This window comes from Lissotriton vulgaris, chromosome 12 (assembly GCF_964263255.1).
Source record: "Lissotriton vulgaris chromosome 12, aLisVul1.2, whole genome shotgun sequence".
Taxonomy (NCBI): Eukaryota; Metazoa; Chordata; class Amphibia; order Caudata; family Salamandridae; genus Lissotriton; species Lissotriton vulgaris.
The window spans coordinates 732,088,534-732,103,702 of record NC_141700.1 but is presented as its reverse complement, the minus strand read 5'-3'; the positions used below and the strand labels follow the sequence as shown (position 1 = coordinate 732,103,702).

Genomic DNA, 15,169 nt, shown 5'->3' with positions numbered 1-15,169 from the left:
TTGCGGTTGTCTTTTTAGTACTCAGCAGAGTTTTCTGATTGATAACATCTGAGCACGTGGCTCCCGTGCCCGAGGACAGAAGGGGGGCCTGGGCGTAGTCTACTTGCTGGTGTGTCTAGTGATTTTTTTTTTTAAGGGGGTTTGCGTCGCATTCAGTTTTACTCTAACTACCCCAAAGTGCCTAATTCACGTAATTTTCCTGGGAGTTAATTTAACTACAGGCAAAAATAGCACAACTGTGCACAACTTTGATGAAGCAAAAATGTGGAAACATGAAATGACAGAGAGCACAACTGATGTTATTGCAAAGGCTTCACAATCAAAAACACAACAGGTACAGAGGCGCCTAGGCCCAGGAGGGAACAGCACCCCACTTGCGGTTGTTTTTTTAGTACTCAGAGTTTTGTGATTGATTACATCTGAGCGCGTGGCTCCCGTGCCCGAGGACGGGAGGGGGGGCCTGGGCTGAAGACAGGGCTGTGTCCCACTTGCAGACATTTGTGGTGAGGCCTAGCAAGGAAAGCCCGCCCTGCCGCTGCCCCTCACGCACCCCCGAGGCACAGCAATGAACACGTGTTGCGGTAACATGATAAGCTTGCGCTCTGTCGAGGGAAAGGTAGGGAGGGAGGCCTGCGAGCGGAACTATGGTTACATAAATCACACACTACACAGCCTTGTTCGGTGCGGATTGTTTTATTTTTTTTTATTCGTTCAGCCGTGAATTCCCGCTTGGTCATTTCCAGTGCCATGACCCCAGCTTCACGTGCGTTCGCGGCCTCCTCAACAAAGCTTTCATTTAGCTTGGCACCTCCCTCGAGAACTCGTTTTATGTTTTTTTGTATTATTATTTTATATAGTGGAGCAGGAACAGTGGCGCTTTTAGCTCAGTTTGCCACAAGTGTGGAGTGAACAGTCTTTGTGGTGGCCCGCTGACGTGAGCGTGTGCACTATGCATTTGTTATATGTGTTCCTCTATAGGTCAAGCTAGTCATTCGGGTAGAAGTTGAGGGGCCTTGTTGTGTGAAGTCACGTTGGCAAAAGACTATGGGACAGATTCACGAATATGTCACAAAAAGCAGCAACCAAAGTCACTGCTCTTCATTGCTTCGGAGTGCATGACAGGGCCATATCTAACAAGCATTTGCAATTCAATAGGTCTCGCAGTTACCCTAGTTTAAGCTAATGGCATTGTAAATGACAATGCCTTTTATTTATGTTTAAAAGAAATAAAAGGCATTGTTATTTGGAATGTCAATAGCTCAAACTCTTTTATTTTGCTAATGCTTTGTTTATTTTATAGATGCAGCATAAGTGTATATTTTGTATTTCCCCATAATACACTAATTATGACCTTTAATAGCAAAGTGATCTGTATGTCATTCGGTCCCATAAGTGTGTCAATCAGTTGTGCTGCATTATATGCAGAATCCTTATGGTGACTAACTTTTAGATAACCACTTGTGTTAAGCTTGGAAGTTTTTCTTTGTGTTGGCCTCGGTTAAGCTGAACTACAGCAAACCTTCGCCAGGACAAACCTCCTTCCTAAGGGTCACACAAGTCTCATGTCTATGGGTGCAGATGCTCACATCGCTGAAAAGCCACTTCCGCTGTGTCTCACATGGTCATGTGTTGGCCTGGTGTTTTGAGTGCAAGAGCTCTCAGTTGGCTGACAATTGCATATCAAATCTCTTTCGCAGCACCCTATGCAGCTAGCTGCTTGCAACATAATGCTCTCAATTTTAGCGTGCAAATAATATTCAGGTAGTTCTTCCATATGTGCTCTTCCGATTGTCTCCTGTAGTGGTGTAATTGCATATATGTCAAATTATCACTCCACTGCACACAATAAATATAATTTAATAATACATTGCAAATGCTTGTTTACCTTCTCTTTTATTCAGAGGCTACTACTGAAAAATCCAGAGGGAAAGTGCGTATACAACTATGGTGGTTCCTTTTTGGCCTCACAGAACTTGGGTTCCTCTCCTAAAGAAGATGATGGTCCTTCAACCTCTTTGGGTTCTGTCTCTATTTATACCTTCTCTAAAAACTGCCCACTCATTGGGCCACCTAAAGATCACACTTTCGGTCTGGTGGTTGAAAGGCTGAATCTTCTGCAAAAAGTCTTACACTCGATCATTATAGAGACTGTTCAGGTTCTAGACGACCTTTTACACTAAGATTGTATAGTAGACATTGGGTACATTTCAATTCATGGTATTTGTCTCACATTGTTTCATCTATCATTTGTCTACTTTCTTCGATTCTTGAGTTCTTGCTAAAGGATTTTCACAAAAATCTTTTTTTAGCAGCACTTAAGTTGCAGTGGTCCTCCATAAAGCCTTTTCAAGGGGATGATCCTTGTTTACATGGGGCCACGAATCTGGTTTGAAGGCTTTTTCAAACGTTTCTCCATCACTATACCTTTGTCTCACAATATGGCTCCATCTTGGGATCTCACATTGGTGCTGAAATCTCTACAGTATCACTCTTTTGAACCTCTAAACACAGTAGATTTAAAAGTTCTTTCCTTAAAGGTGTTATTTTTAGTGGCTCTAACTGCTGCACCTTTGAGTGAACTTTCTATGTCATCTCCTTTTCTAAAATATTTAGATGATGTAGTAGTTCTGAAACCAGGTCCATCTTTTCTCCTTAAAGTAGGTTCATTTGTCTCGAGAAATTGTGATGCCTCTTTCTTTCCGTCTATTTCTGAGGATGAGAAGCAATTGCATTTACTGAATGTTAAACATGCTTTGTGGTTTACAGTAACAGATCCGGTTAATACAGGAAATCCAACAGTCTTTTTGTCACTTTTGTTTTAACTGCTGATGGCAAGAAAGAATCAAAATGGATTAAAGAAACAATTTGCTTAGCTTACTCAGGACAATATTTACAGTCTCGAGGAGAGGTTCAAGGACGTTCCACCAGAGGTATGGCAGCCTCATGGGCAGAATTACTGGGTGTACCTCTTGAAGAAATTTGTAGAGGTGGAACATGGGCATCAGAACACACTTTTGTAAAACATTGTTTACAAAACATTCTTTCAGGAAGCAAAGATTGTGCTGTGGAGGTGTTGAGAAATCAACTAAGGAAAAACAAGAGTAATTAATTTTCCATCATGAGGTGTTGCATTATATGATTTTCACGCATTTACATTATTTAAGACAATATATCGTTTAATAATTGGTTAATAAGTGAATAGCTTGGTTGAAGGCCTTTCTGGCTTTGTTATACCTCAATATTGTTGACTGGGACAAGGACAAGGACATAAATCTGTAATGGCCTGATTACTTACTGGAAATGAAGATACAGGTGAGTAATCAGATTTAAAAGTATTTTGCAACCAAACAGCTTGCTTTGTATTGTAGGCTCAACCTAATCACAATTTAACAGGCCAATGGATAAAGTATGCTCACCGAAAGCCTCACTAGGAAGATATGATTTTGGGGGGGAAACAATTGATGGGCAAAGATTAAAGCCAGATCTAAGAAACCTGGACTGAATGCATGCACGGAACCTTGAAACTCGCGAGCGACTGTCAAATCCATCACCCCCTCCAGTTATAATCAATCTCTCCAGAGCCAGCTCCTCCCAGTTTAAAAATCTTGGTTTCTTATTCTTTAACCTCCATGATCATTGCGGGATTGTGCCGTATTCACTCTGCTTGTTTATAGCCCCGTCATCCTACTCCTGCTTCCGTTCCTGGGGTTACTTTCTTCATACAATTTAAGCCTTTCTTGGTGTTTTCTTCTGATTTTTTTAGTTTGTCCGCGTCGTTTGGTAGTTTCGGTTTGTTTCGGGTCTGTTTTCAAGGCAGTTGCCCTTCTTTTACAAACCTAAGGACCCCCTCCCCCTGGTGTCCGTGTTGCTAACTGACTGTTCTGCGGACGGCAGCCGGTAGGTTTATTTATGTATTTATGTTGCGTTTTTATATAGCGCGGGCTTTACCCGAAGGCGAATAGCTCCTGTGTGCACCCGGTCTTGGAAGCCAGAAGCAGCCGGATAGCAGGTCCGGTTTAAAAGGCTCGTTGCACCCTGTCCCTCGCCTTCCGCACGAAGCCTGTCCACTTGTGTTTTAAACTTTTTTCCCCGTTGTGCTCTGGGCAGTTTATTATATAGCCTGTGCCAGAAGATCTATGCTGGTGGAAAGAGTATGTTCAGGGGTTTAAGCATAGCTGCCAAGGTGTCAGATTGCCATGTGTGCCGGACTGGGAACCAGAACCGGCCCTGGCAAAGTGCTCGGCCGGCCTCCCCCCCCTAACTCCCGGAGGGGGGTGCGACTGCGCTATTTGCCCGGGCCGGTTTTTGGCCGATTTTGTTACAGGGCCGTTTTTGCAGCTTAGCTGCAAAAACGGCCCTGTAACAATACGGCCCCCAGGGGCCCAAAACCGGCGCCCAACCATGCGGCCCACCGGGGGATTGCCCGGTGCCCACAACGGCCAGTCCGGGCCTGCTTTCATGATTCCAGTGTTAGGATTGACATTTCAACGAGTATGGACGATACTTTCTCGCTAAAAAAATTAAGCAACTAAGACGAGAGAAAAATATAAAGATCACAAATTACAGCCTTTTGAGCAAGGAGAAACTCTATACTAGCTCCATAGCTGCCAAGGTTTCAGATCGCTTATGTGTGACATTTTCATAATTTCAGTATAATTATGAGTGACATTCAACGAGTATGAGTGACACTTTCTTGCAAGCAAAAATCAAGCAATGAAGACGAGGGAAACATATAAATATTAGAAATTACACCCGTTCGAGCAATGAGAAACTGGGGAGCTTCTAAAACTGCTGCTAAGCACCAGAAATGAGAGGGCCCTAACCGACATGTCAGACAGACCTTACACTCGTTGAGTACTCTGCTGCTGAACTCATCTTTGTTATGATCAGTAAATCAGCAGTGTGCAGTGCCAGGCTGAGTGAAGCCACTTCTGGTTTTAGCCAGTGTTCTACGCGGTGGGGTGGGGGAGTGAAGGGGGCAGTGACCTCTCAGTGGCAGTGCTGCTTTAGAATGAGCTGATGTTGGGGGCTGCCTGTAGTCTTGCAATGGGTTGATCCTGACTGGGGCTTCTTTTCACTTTGTTGCCTCGTTCTTTTATTCCCAGTTCTTATTTATCACAAACATGACTTAAAGGTAATGGAGAGGATTACATGAGCACCTGTTACAATTTACAAAGAAACATTCCTATTGTTCAGGCAGGAGCTGCCAGCCACTGAAGCTGATTTTTGGAGCTGAACTAGAACTGTTTGATTATAAGAGGGCCAGTGTGAGGTGTGTCTGACGTTGAGCAGCCTCCGAATATGGCCTCTGATTATCACTTTGTCGTGCATCCTAACTGGCAGACCACCGCTGCCTGGCACTTTTAAGTGTGCACATGTGCCAAGAGTCCAGGCACCCCTGTCACACTGTACACTTTCCACGAGGTGATGCCGAGATGACAAGCTAATTAGAATGTTGTTGACACTCCAGTGTCAACAACATAAACTGTAAATCGTTCTGCAAGTTTAACGTGTATCGGGTGAGGGGGGCTGGGGCCCTGGATAGAGGGGAGAGCTCGCTATGTGAGATGGTGCTACGACCCCTCTAAAGACCAAAAACATCCAGTGCGCGCACTCGCCACAGAGCCCCTCCACACTAGCACAGACAGAGTTTGTTGACCCCCAGTTCATTTCAGACGCTGTGCATAGAGTATGACAATTATTACTACAGCCACAAGCACAAAGGGCATCGGTTTCACTGGAAGCTGGTGCTGCTGTTGCTTTATTTTCTAACATTGTTCCTCTCCCTTGACCCAGAGAGGTAAGACCACGGCACCTCAGTCAGTGCGGGATATTAAAAATTAAGCGATATTACAAAAGCAGAGAATACCTGACTCCACCAGGCCCGCCTCGTGACCGAGGAGTGAGTGCCGCACCGCATAAGAGAGAGTCGAGTCTCCCAGTGCCTGCACTCAGATTCCCCCGCCGCTTCTGCCTACGTCCTCCGGACGTGACGGCACAGTACCGCTGGCACATCCAGATTATTAATCCCGGCCCACATGGTGCCTCGGTGATTGACAGTAGTATCGACTGCTGAGAGGGCAGCCCCTCCCGCCCCCTGCACTGTGTGATGAGTAAACCCCTGGGCAGAGTGCTCAGCAAGCAGCACGTCCGAGCAGCAGAGAGCCCAGGCACAGACGCCGCTGGTGGCGTGCCTGGCAGATGGTAGCAAAATGCGTGACAATGCATTTCAGTGTGGTGATGCGTATCACCGCACTGAAATGCGTGAGTGTCACACCTGTAGCGTGACGCTTGGCAGGACTGTAGCTCCTCGGTGCACCGCTGCTTATATCTGTTGCAGGGGGTGAAATTTCTGGCAGGCATTACTGCACTGTGACTAGAGGGGGCCCGTGCTGGTGGTGGGTGTTGGGAGAGGGGTTAATTTCGACAGACAACTACGATGGAAATGTAAATATATATATTTTTTATTTTTATTTTTTTAATTTAATGCTATTTTATATAGCGCGACCTTTACCCGAAGGTGTCACAGCGCTTTACATAAGAACCAGTTGCAAAACATAAGGATTTAAGATTAATGCATTACATAAAAGATACAAGCAGAAAAAATTGCAAATGTACAAGATGTAAAGTCACACAAGGAAGAGATACAAACAGAAAGAAAAGTTGCAAATGTACAAGTAGTAAAGTCACTCAAGGAAGAGATACAAATGGATATACTCCAAGAGTCACATAGGAATGGTAGAGAGTACAAAAGTCTACTGCATATACTAGCGATTAGAGTTATCTCTATATACATATATATACACATAGTAGATTTTCTCAGGTCAAGACCCCCCCCCCCCCCAAAAAATCTTTTAATCCCTGTCTCATGCGTGTTAATTAAATTGTGTTCTGATGAGACCTGCTAATTTGACCTGCTAATTTATCCTGCCTCTGAGCACATAAAAGCTTCCCTTCCTCCTCGGTTTTAAGTTCATCTGCTCGACAAACTGAGAAATGAGCTACATTTGTCAAAACCTGCTGGGACAGCTGATGATAAGCCGTGGACTGTCCCAGCAAATCTGGGGCGCCTAGGCACCATAAAATAAACTCATTGGATAAATGGCGTAAGAATGCAGAGACAGAAGGTGGACGCAGCCGCATACAGTTGCGGAAAGTGAAAGGTACGAGGGGACGGGAAGCTGGTGTCACATCTGACAGTATTTTAGAAATGGTAAATATGCAAATGTATTTGAAAATAATCATTCTATCTCTTCCCCAACCCATCGTGTGCTTTTTTATTTACAGGTTTGGACAATGAGCCGCCTCTGAAGTTTATGGAAGCAGAAAACTGAATGTGATACAGAACGGTGGTGGAGTGTGAGGTGGCCTAAGGAACCAGACGCACGGCGCACAGTCTTCTTAAATGAAGCTGGCCACAGACCATGACCACCCCCATGAGTTTATCTGTGAGGACTGAGGCGCTGGGTACCTCAGAGATCCTGGGAGACCCATACTCTGTGTTTGTACTCAAGGAAGGCTATGTGAAGACTGACCAGGAGGGCAATTCAAGAGCTGATGGGACAATTACACTCCTAAAGGGACCTCAGATCATTGTGGTGGACACAGGAGGCCCATGGGACCGGGAACTCCTTCTGCAGCGTTTGGCGGGACATAGTCTGAAACCCACCGATGTCACCTATGTGGTCTGCACTCACGGTCACTCGGACCATGTTGGCAATCTCAACCTCTTCCCTGGGGCCACTATCATGGTATCATTCGACATCTCCAGAGGAGACCGCTACCTCAGCCATGACTTTCGCAGTGGCCTCCCATTCCAGATAGATAGCTGGGTGGAAGTCTTTGCCACGCCAGGGCACACAGGTAGTGATACTAGTGTGCTGGTGAGAGGCACTGCTCTGGGAACTGTGGTCGTGGCTGGGGACCTGTTTGAGCGGGAAGGGGATGATGGGAGCTGGCAGGAGTTGAGTGAGAACCCCACAGTACAAGAAAAGAACCGACAGAAGGTGCTGCAGATGGCTGACGTGATCATCCCTGGCCACGGTGCACCTTTCCGTGTTTTCCATCACTGACATTGACAATTGACTGAAAGTTAAAGGGAACATTTCACAGTATTTTGGGGGAGGAAAACAGATGCATTGAATTGCATAAAATAAAGTGTACATAAGTGGCCACATTGGCCTTTACGTTTGAACTGACTGTTGGAATATAAGCGCCATCATATACGTTTCTTTTCCACTGGCCTCTTTCTATTGCGTTCCCAGTACAGCATTAGACCTTGGCCCACAGTCACATGAGGTATTCTGTAAAAGAATTGTTCATCCGACCTATGAGCTTCCTCCCAGGTCCTGAAGGGTCTTTTTTTCGGACAGCTGCATCTTACACTCTGCACAGTCCAGGCAGCAAAGTTAGAGTCAACTACATGATGCAACCATCCCTTCTGTAAATGTCTCACCCCCCTGGGCATGGATTTCTGTCTCATGTTTCTCAATCAAATGATCTCCACAGCTTTTTTTCCCAGATTCTGTCTTGCATGCACGCCTGTCTAATTACATTGGGCTCCAGAACTCCCTAATCTAGGCAAGCCTTTACAATAAATCTCTGTAAATGTCCACTCCCTTTCCTCCTCCCGTTGTAGAGACCTTTGATAATTTACCATACCTGTCATTTATGTCTCGCTCCATAGTCTTGTATTGGGGCACCAGATCGCTCAGATCAAGTTGGCCAGTCCTATACATTGGATATTTCTCTCTCTCATACCAGCACATCCTACAGATCCAGCTAGACACACCACATGGCCTTTAAGGTCAGGACCAGTGTGCCTCACCCCAGACGCGCAACACCCATTGGGCTCACGGGGCTTCAGTTCCCCCCCCCCCCCGTTGTGTGTGTCAGCCTGGGCGGAGACAACTTTGCGGGCTGGCGAGCATCTAATTGCAGCCGCATCCGGGTACTTAACAGGTCTTTAAAAGACCATTTACTTGTAAATGAGGCTTTTGTTGTGTGTTCACCCCTTCTTACAGCCACTCTGTCTACGGTTGGAAGAATTAGCCCCCCCCCCCCCGAAATATTTTTCAGGCCCCCACGAAATTTGGCTCTAGTTGTGCAGCCTGCCACACCCCAAGTTTCCTTCTTTTGACACCAGATAGCACATATTTAAGATCGTCTTTCTAGAGTGTCTCACTCGAACGTCTCCCCAACATGAACCATTCTTCACAGATACAGCCAGGGCTGGAGCTTGTGACTAAACCCCAAAGGTCCCTCCCTCTAGTGGATTGGAACTGGCAGATCTAACTAACAGACCTGACCTGAGTGTTGCACCCTAAAGGGAACGCGATCTTACAGTTCCTAAAATGCATGTGCAGTGTTTCTCACGAAGTCTTCAACAGGGCATCATGTTTGCTAGATCTGAAGAGGTATGCCCATGTCTCAATATTCCCCGAACCTCCACCCTAGTTTTCACCTTTTGGCACTAGATGTATCGAGGCGAACTGGGGTTACCCAGTGTGCCACACATCAATCGGCGTGAATAGGTTCTTGCCTGCAACATCTGTGTCAGTGTTCTAGGTCGCATGCTGCAATATGCCTGCCATATATTTATTATATCATGTTACATGTTTATGAGCGTTCATATACCTGGGCTGTCAGTGCTTTTGAGTGCCGGGCTGGGGTCAACTGACCAGTTACTCACCCGAGTGACCGTGTGTGATGTAGTTCTTCTATATCTGTCCATGTCCTTGCAGATTCTGTTGTATGTCTCTTTGTTTAAGGAGCCCACACCTTAACTTGGGGGGGGGGGGGGGGGCGGGGGGGTCATGTGAAGTGGGATGGTGTGTATGGTGGAGTGAGAGGCATTATGGGGTGAAGGTGTAATGGTTGTGATGTGGTACGATGGAGTGTGGTCAGATAAAACCAACATGAGGGTAAAAGTACACGCTCACAACAGACAAAAGTGCGATTCTGTAATTTCTCTTTACCAGCCCTGTTGTTTTATCACCTGTAAAATGGACAATCCGCAGGTCCACTGAGAGTTGTCCGTGTTTTCTTGATGTTTCCCAGGAGACCAGCAGGCTCTGCTGGCCCTGGAAAGCAAGCCAAAGTGTACCACACCCGTAGTCAAGGGGGCTACTGTACCCACGTACAAGGTGAACGGGGACTCATTTGGTGGGGGCGGATTTTAAGGTGGGGCATTGACCCTTTTTGTACTTAATCAAAACTTCGAAAGGAGCTCTGTGCATCAGATGAGATAGGTGTTCGCCAGGAACAGTTTCGCTATTGTCCTTGGGGCTAAAGACTAATCAAGAACTCTGATGTATCGCTGCTGCAATCTGCCTTGGAAGAAGAGTAGGCTGCACCGCTCAACCTGGAGGAGAACAGGCTCCTCCCTGGAGGTCACAGAGCAAAACCCAGCACTGCACCTTGTCAGGAGGGCATCTTGAGGACATGAGAAATCCAGGAGCCAGAAGGATTTGCAACCTTGGCATGAACTTACCCAATGATATAAACTATACGAATAGGGTTGAGGGCCTGCAACTAGGATAGGATGTGCATTGTCCCTGAGCTGCCATGCCGTACGTCTGACTTTATGGAAGCCCGTAACAGCCTGCTTCAGCTCAAGTGGGACACAGGCACATTTACTATTCACTTGAGGTATGTCTTTGAGTGTCATTGGCTATGAACAGCCACCCTCATGTGGAGCTAATGGGAAACATCCTTTACAACGCAACTTTTACCACGCAGTGCCTTTACGACGCAACTTTTACAACGCAAACCATTACAACGCATTGCGCTGGGGGGCGCTTTAGGATAGGGAATATGTTTAATTTGCTATCCAACACCTTCCCTACTATCCACGGGGACTGGAGTTGGAATAGTAAATTAAACTATTCACTATCCAGCGCCCCAAAGCACTATGCGTTGTAAAGGCATGCGTTGTAAAAACTGCGATTTAAAGGCATGCGTGGTAAAAGCATGCGTTGTAACGTCATACATCCTGAGCTAATGGGAGGTGGATCAGTGGTTGGATACTAGATCTTAAATCCCTGTTCCCTAGTTCATACTGATTACCTGGTGGTTCAGTAGGGCCCTTCTGTCCTGTGGACGATCTCGCCAGCTGAAAACCTGAATTGACCAACGATATTTGATATATATATGCCTATAGCGTTTGGTACACTGATGACAAACAGAAGGGTTCTAGGCCATTTCCAGCACTACCAACCTACCCACTGTCCCTCTTGGTGTGGTGTCTAGTTGCCTCAGTCAACTGCTCACCCCATGTAACTGCACCCTGAATGCACCACCTTTTGGCTGAGTGGGATCCCACTGGATTTTGGTAATGGATTATTGTCTGACTTTACTGTTTGGAAATGTTATTGCAGACTTTCAGCTAAGGGAGTCAAAGCAAATGAGATGTCCAGCCTTACACCTTTACCTATTCAGACTGGGTTTAGGGGTTGGCTATCACATCAAGCTTAAACCTTTGTCACAGTCTGTGTGTCAGATTTGTCCTACTTACAGGAACTTGTAAATAGATCACACAGTAAAAGAGCACAAGACTGAAAAGTTCCTGAGTTTATTTTAAAAAAGACCATCTTTCCCCATAACATGAGGTTGACCATGCAGCTGCATGCTATTTGAGATGTAGCATCTTGGAACTTAAGCCCAGGAATTGAGTTTGTGGTTGGAATTTCTCCCCAGAAGGTGGTGGGACCTTCTGATTCTCTGTGTTGTTCCCAATGTGAGTGGCCCACTTTCCCACATGCCGATAAAGTATTGTTTGTTTCAAATATCTGGCACCATTGGAGGTCATCGAGTGTTATCAATTGTGACATAGAGCATCTGAGTTCCAAACCATCTACCACCTCAAGTAAGACTTCTTGTCCTTACTACAGTTGGGAGATTCAAGCTTGCAGAGGAAACCAAGGTCGCGCCACCAATGTAGTGAGATGTACGCTGCCCACAGCAAGATGTCATTTACGAAGAACCTGGGTCTTGATGGGCTCTTTATCCTGATGCTTGCATGGCTTGTAGCTTGATGTCCACCGGCAGAGAGAAGTGGGAGGGTATCAGAGGCTCTCGGCTGTCGTTTTCAGAGCTGGAACTGCAAATGAGCCGATAATTCTAGCCCAGGAAGCAGATAGGGGAACAAGTGTAGGACATAATGGGGTACTACCTAGAAACAATATATCGTTGCCTGCAAGGCTTTAATTGGTACCATGCCGTACAAGCATAATAAGGAAATGCATACAGAGATCTGGATGTTAACAAGGAACGATAAGGTACACAGGAATGCTATTATAAGCACACTAAGGGTCAATAGTGTATTAAGTGCAGAACAGTACGGGATTTATTACGGCACAAAAAATAAAAGTGAAGGGCTCTACATGTGTCAGAAAGAAGAATAGAACACGATGAGTGCTTCCGTGGGGCATGAAAGGAGTAAGCTGGGGAATGGTCAGTACCATCAGGGAGAATAGAGAAATTTATGCACAGCTTTATGAGTACCAGACAAGGACAGTGTGTTAAACATGCAGGGCACGGTGACTGCAATGGAGGAGGCACCAAGGGAACACACAGAGAGCACCATGGATACCAAAGAATGACATTAAGGGAACAAGTGCAGTTCATTATGGGAGAGGGGACGAGGATGTAGCCTTGTGGCTAGAGCGGTCGACCTTGAAGCTGAGGAACCGGGTTCGAATCTCTGCAACCATGCTAAAACATCCTGTGATTCTGGGCAAATCACTTAATCTCCCCGTGTCTAACAAAAATGAATGTGTTCTTCTGTAACAAAACCGGTGCTCTGTAAAGCGCTCTGATACCCGATTTCTCTGTTCTAGTTCGCGCTACATAAAACTCTAAAACAAAATGATGTGAACAACCACAGCCAGGGCACAAGCAGGACACTAAGGGTAGCACAGAAGGGCTAGGTACTGGGAACCAACGGTACCACTGAGGGGCAATAAGCCGCAAGTACAGGGCACGGTGGGCATCAGGGGAACACATGCTGAGCATGAGAGACGGTAAAGGATAAATTGAGTATTGTGGTTTCCACTGAGCAATAAGAGACCAAGTGTGCAGCAATAGGGTTACCAGTGATGGACAAAAAGAGGTCAGTTGTAGGGTACTGTGGTTACCACTGAGGAAATAACAGTATAGGGACAGTGGACTCAGAATATTGAAGCAAAATATGTGCAGAGCTGTAAGGGAGTAAATTAAGGACAGTAAATAAATCATTGTGGGGCATGGTGAGTGCAATTGTGGGGTAGTAGGGGAACACATGTAGAGCACTGTTGATTACTGCTGGCGAGAATAAAGCAGAGGTCTTCAATCGTTTTTGCTCTGAGCCCCTCTAAGCTAAATGTTTTGAAGTCGGCCCACACTCTAAAACTTTATTGCAAGGATTAGAGGAGCGCTGAGTGCAGGCGGTGGGGCATGAGAGATCATATCAGGAGTGCTTTTTCTGTAGCTGATAATCCATCAACCAAAAATAGAACTTGATCAACAAACACTGCTCCCCAAATTGGGATGTTATGAGCCCCTGGCACCCCTGTACCCCAATGCAACAGCACCTGTTGCACTGATGACAGCTGCGACCCTGAATGGCAGGCTACTTCTCTACCTCTCTCACTCATTCCCCACCATGCCTGGCCATCTCGCCAACCTTAAACAAGCATTGGTACATGCATTAGGTTTCACCTATATGATTAAAAATAAGCTATTTTTTGTTGTAATTTGTAACTGCCCGAGTAACTGCCTGAGTAGTTGTCAATTTTAAGCTACAGAAAGTGTGCTAAAGTGTTATGATATAGCCAAGGCTGGCAGTAAAAGAGGTGCAGTTACTGCCAGCCTTCCTTCTCATAAGCAGCGACTATGAGTACAAAGTGCGTGTTTACGCAACGCTTCCAGGTTTTCAAAACATAAAAAAAGGCATTGTCATGCCAATATCTCAAACTCTTGCAAATGTGAGACCTATTGCATTGCAAATGCTTGTTCTCTTTCTGGTGGGGTTATCACAGACAGCACATTGAGGAAGCACTTTGGATTTTGCAAGGGCTAACTCACACCAGTAGAAATGCCAATAGAAAGCCATACAATTACAGTTATTGCCTACTGTATTTTTGTAGCTGATAATCTGGCATTATTAATGCACATCGGACTAGTCTTTGAGTTTGTTTGATTTGAAGGTAAGCCTATGCCATGTATAAAGAATATGTGAGAGAAACAAAAAGGAGCGTCATATAGTACCTTGATCTTCCTTTTTACATCATTTATATACAGGACCAACTTGTCAAGATTGTCCAGAACCAGAAACGTCCTCAAAAGGGCCTAATGAGTATCGAGACCGTGTTGGCGCTGTATATGTGCAGAATACTCATGCTGCCCTTGGGCAGGAAAAAAGCAGTCCCATGATTGTTATTGGAAGCCTGATTAACAGACGTTTTTCGACTCTGTATGGTGATTTGTCTGTGCAGCTCCCTTTGCACTTTAATGGAGCCAGTGTATATCCAAGACATTACATTGAACCGTATTAAGAGCTTTGCTCCCTGCCTAGGCTTGACAAAAACATCAAGCACTGATATACAGGAGGGGGTGCCGCGCTGTGCGTGTAATGTGCAGCACTTTGGTCCCCACCAAGAGGAGCCACACAGCTTAGCCAAATCACCCCCTTCAATCCCAGGGCGTCACCCTTCCAAGGTGCCCTGAACTGCACACGCTGCACTCAACCAGGGGTACTCAAAAGCATAAGTACCCTACAAAGGAAAGGCGGTCTGTACTGCATGGGGCTTGTTCAATGGAGAGGGTTGCTACCATTCGGCGGGGAAGCACTGTGGACTATTTCCAACCGGAGTACATGCCCTCCCTCCAGAAACAAGACTTATCTCATCCTCTGCATCCTTCAAAAAGGAAGTCAAATCGATCCTCTTGGCTCAATTCACATGAACATAATATGTGGAAATACTGTGACTATTTATCTCACCCTTTTATTACATTGTCTGAACCGACCACCCATTCACATTTTGTTACCTTGCACTGTTTTCTATTTGCACAAAATGCCTTGTTAAGTAGTCTTTTTGTCCTCATATTTATGTAAAGCGCTCTGATATCTGTAAGGATCTTGTTCGCGTTATATAAAACTTTGAAAATAAAAATAAAAGAAATCACACAG

At 45.6% G+C, this 15,169-nt stretch overlaps 1 protein-coding gene across 2 annotated transcripts; it reads left to right on the top strand.

The window, feature by feature from the left end:
* Positions 1-3,842: 3,842 nt before the first annotated feature.
* Positions 3,843-8,309, top strand: LOC147678421 (metallo-beta-lactamase domain-containing protein 1-like). 2 transcript variants are annotated; one of them, XM_086946013.1, is made up of 2 exons: positions 3,843-3,897; positions 7,288-8,309. In XM_086946013.1, exon 2 carries the CDS (start codon positions 7,425-7,427, stop codon positions 8,070-8,072), a length of 648 nt encoding a protein of 215 aa, XP_086802139.1. In that variant the 5' UTR covers positions 3,843-3,897; positions 7,288-7,424; the 3' UTR covers positions 8,073-8,309. The 2 variants fall into 2 exon arrangements, with proteins under 2 accessions (XP_086802139.1, XP_086802140.1); XM_086946014.1 differs by lacking the exon at positions 3,843-3,897 and adding an exon at positions 3,937-4,009.
* Positions 8,310-15,169: the final 6,860 nt, after the last annotated feature.

Excerpts from the sequence above, each read along its gene's own strand:
- LOC147678421 (XM_086946013.1), top strand. The coding sequence starts at position 7,425 with ATGACCACCCCCATGAGTTTATCTGTGAGGACTGAGGCGCTGGGTACC.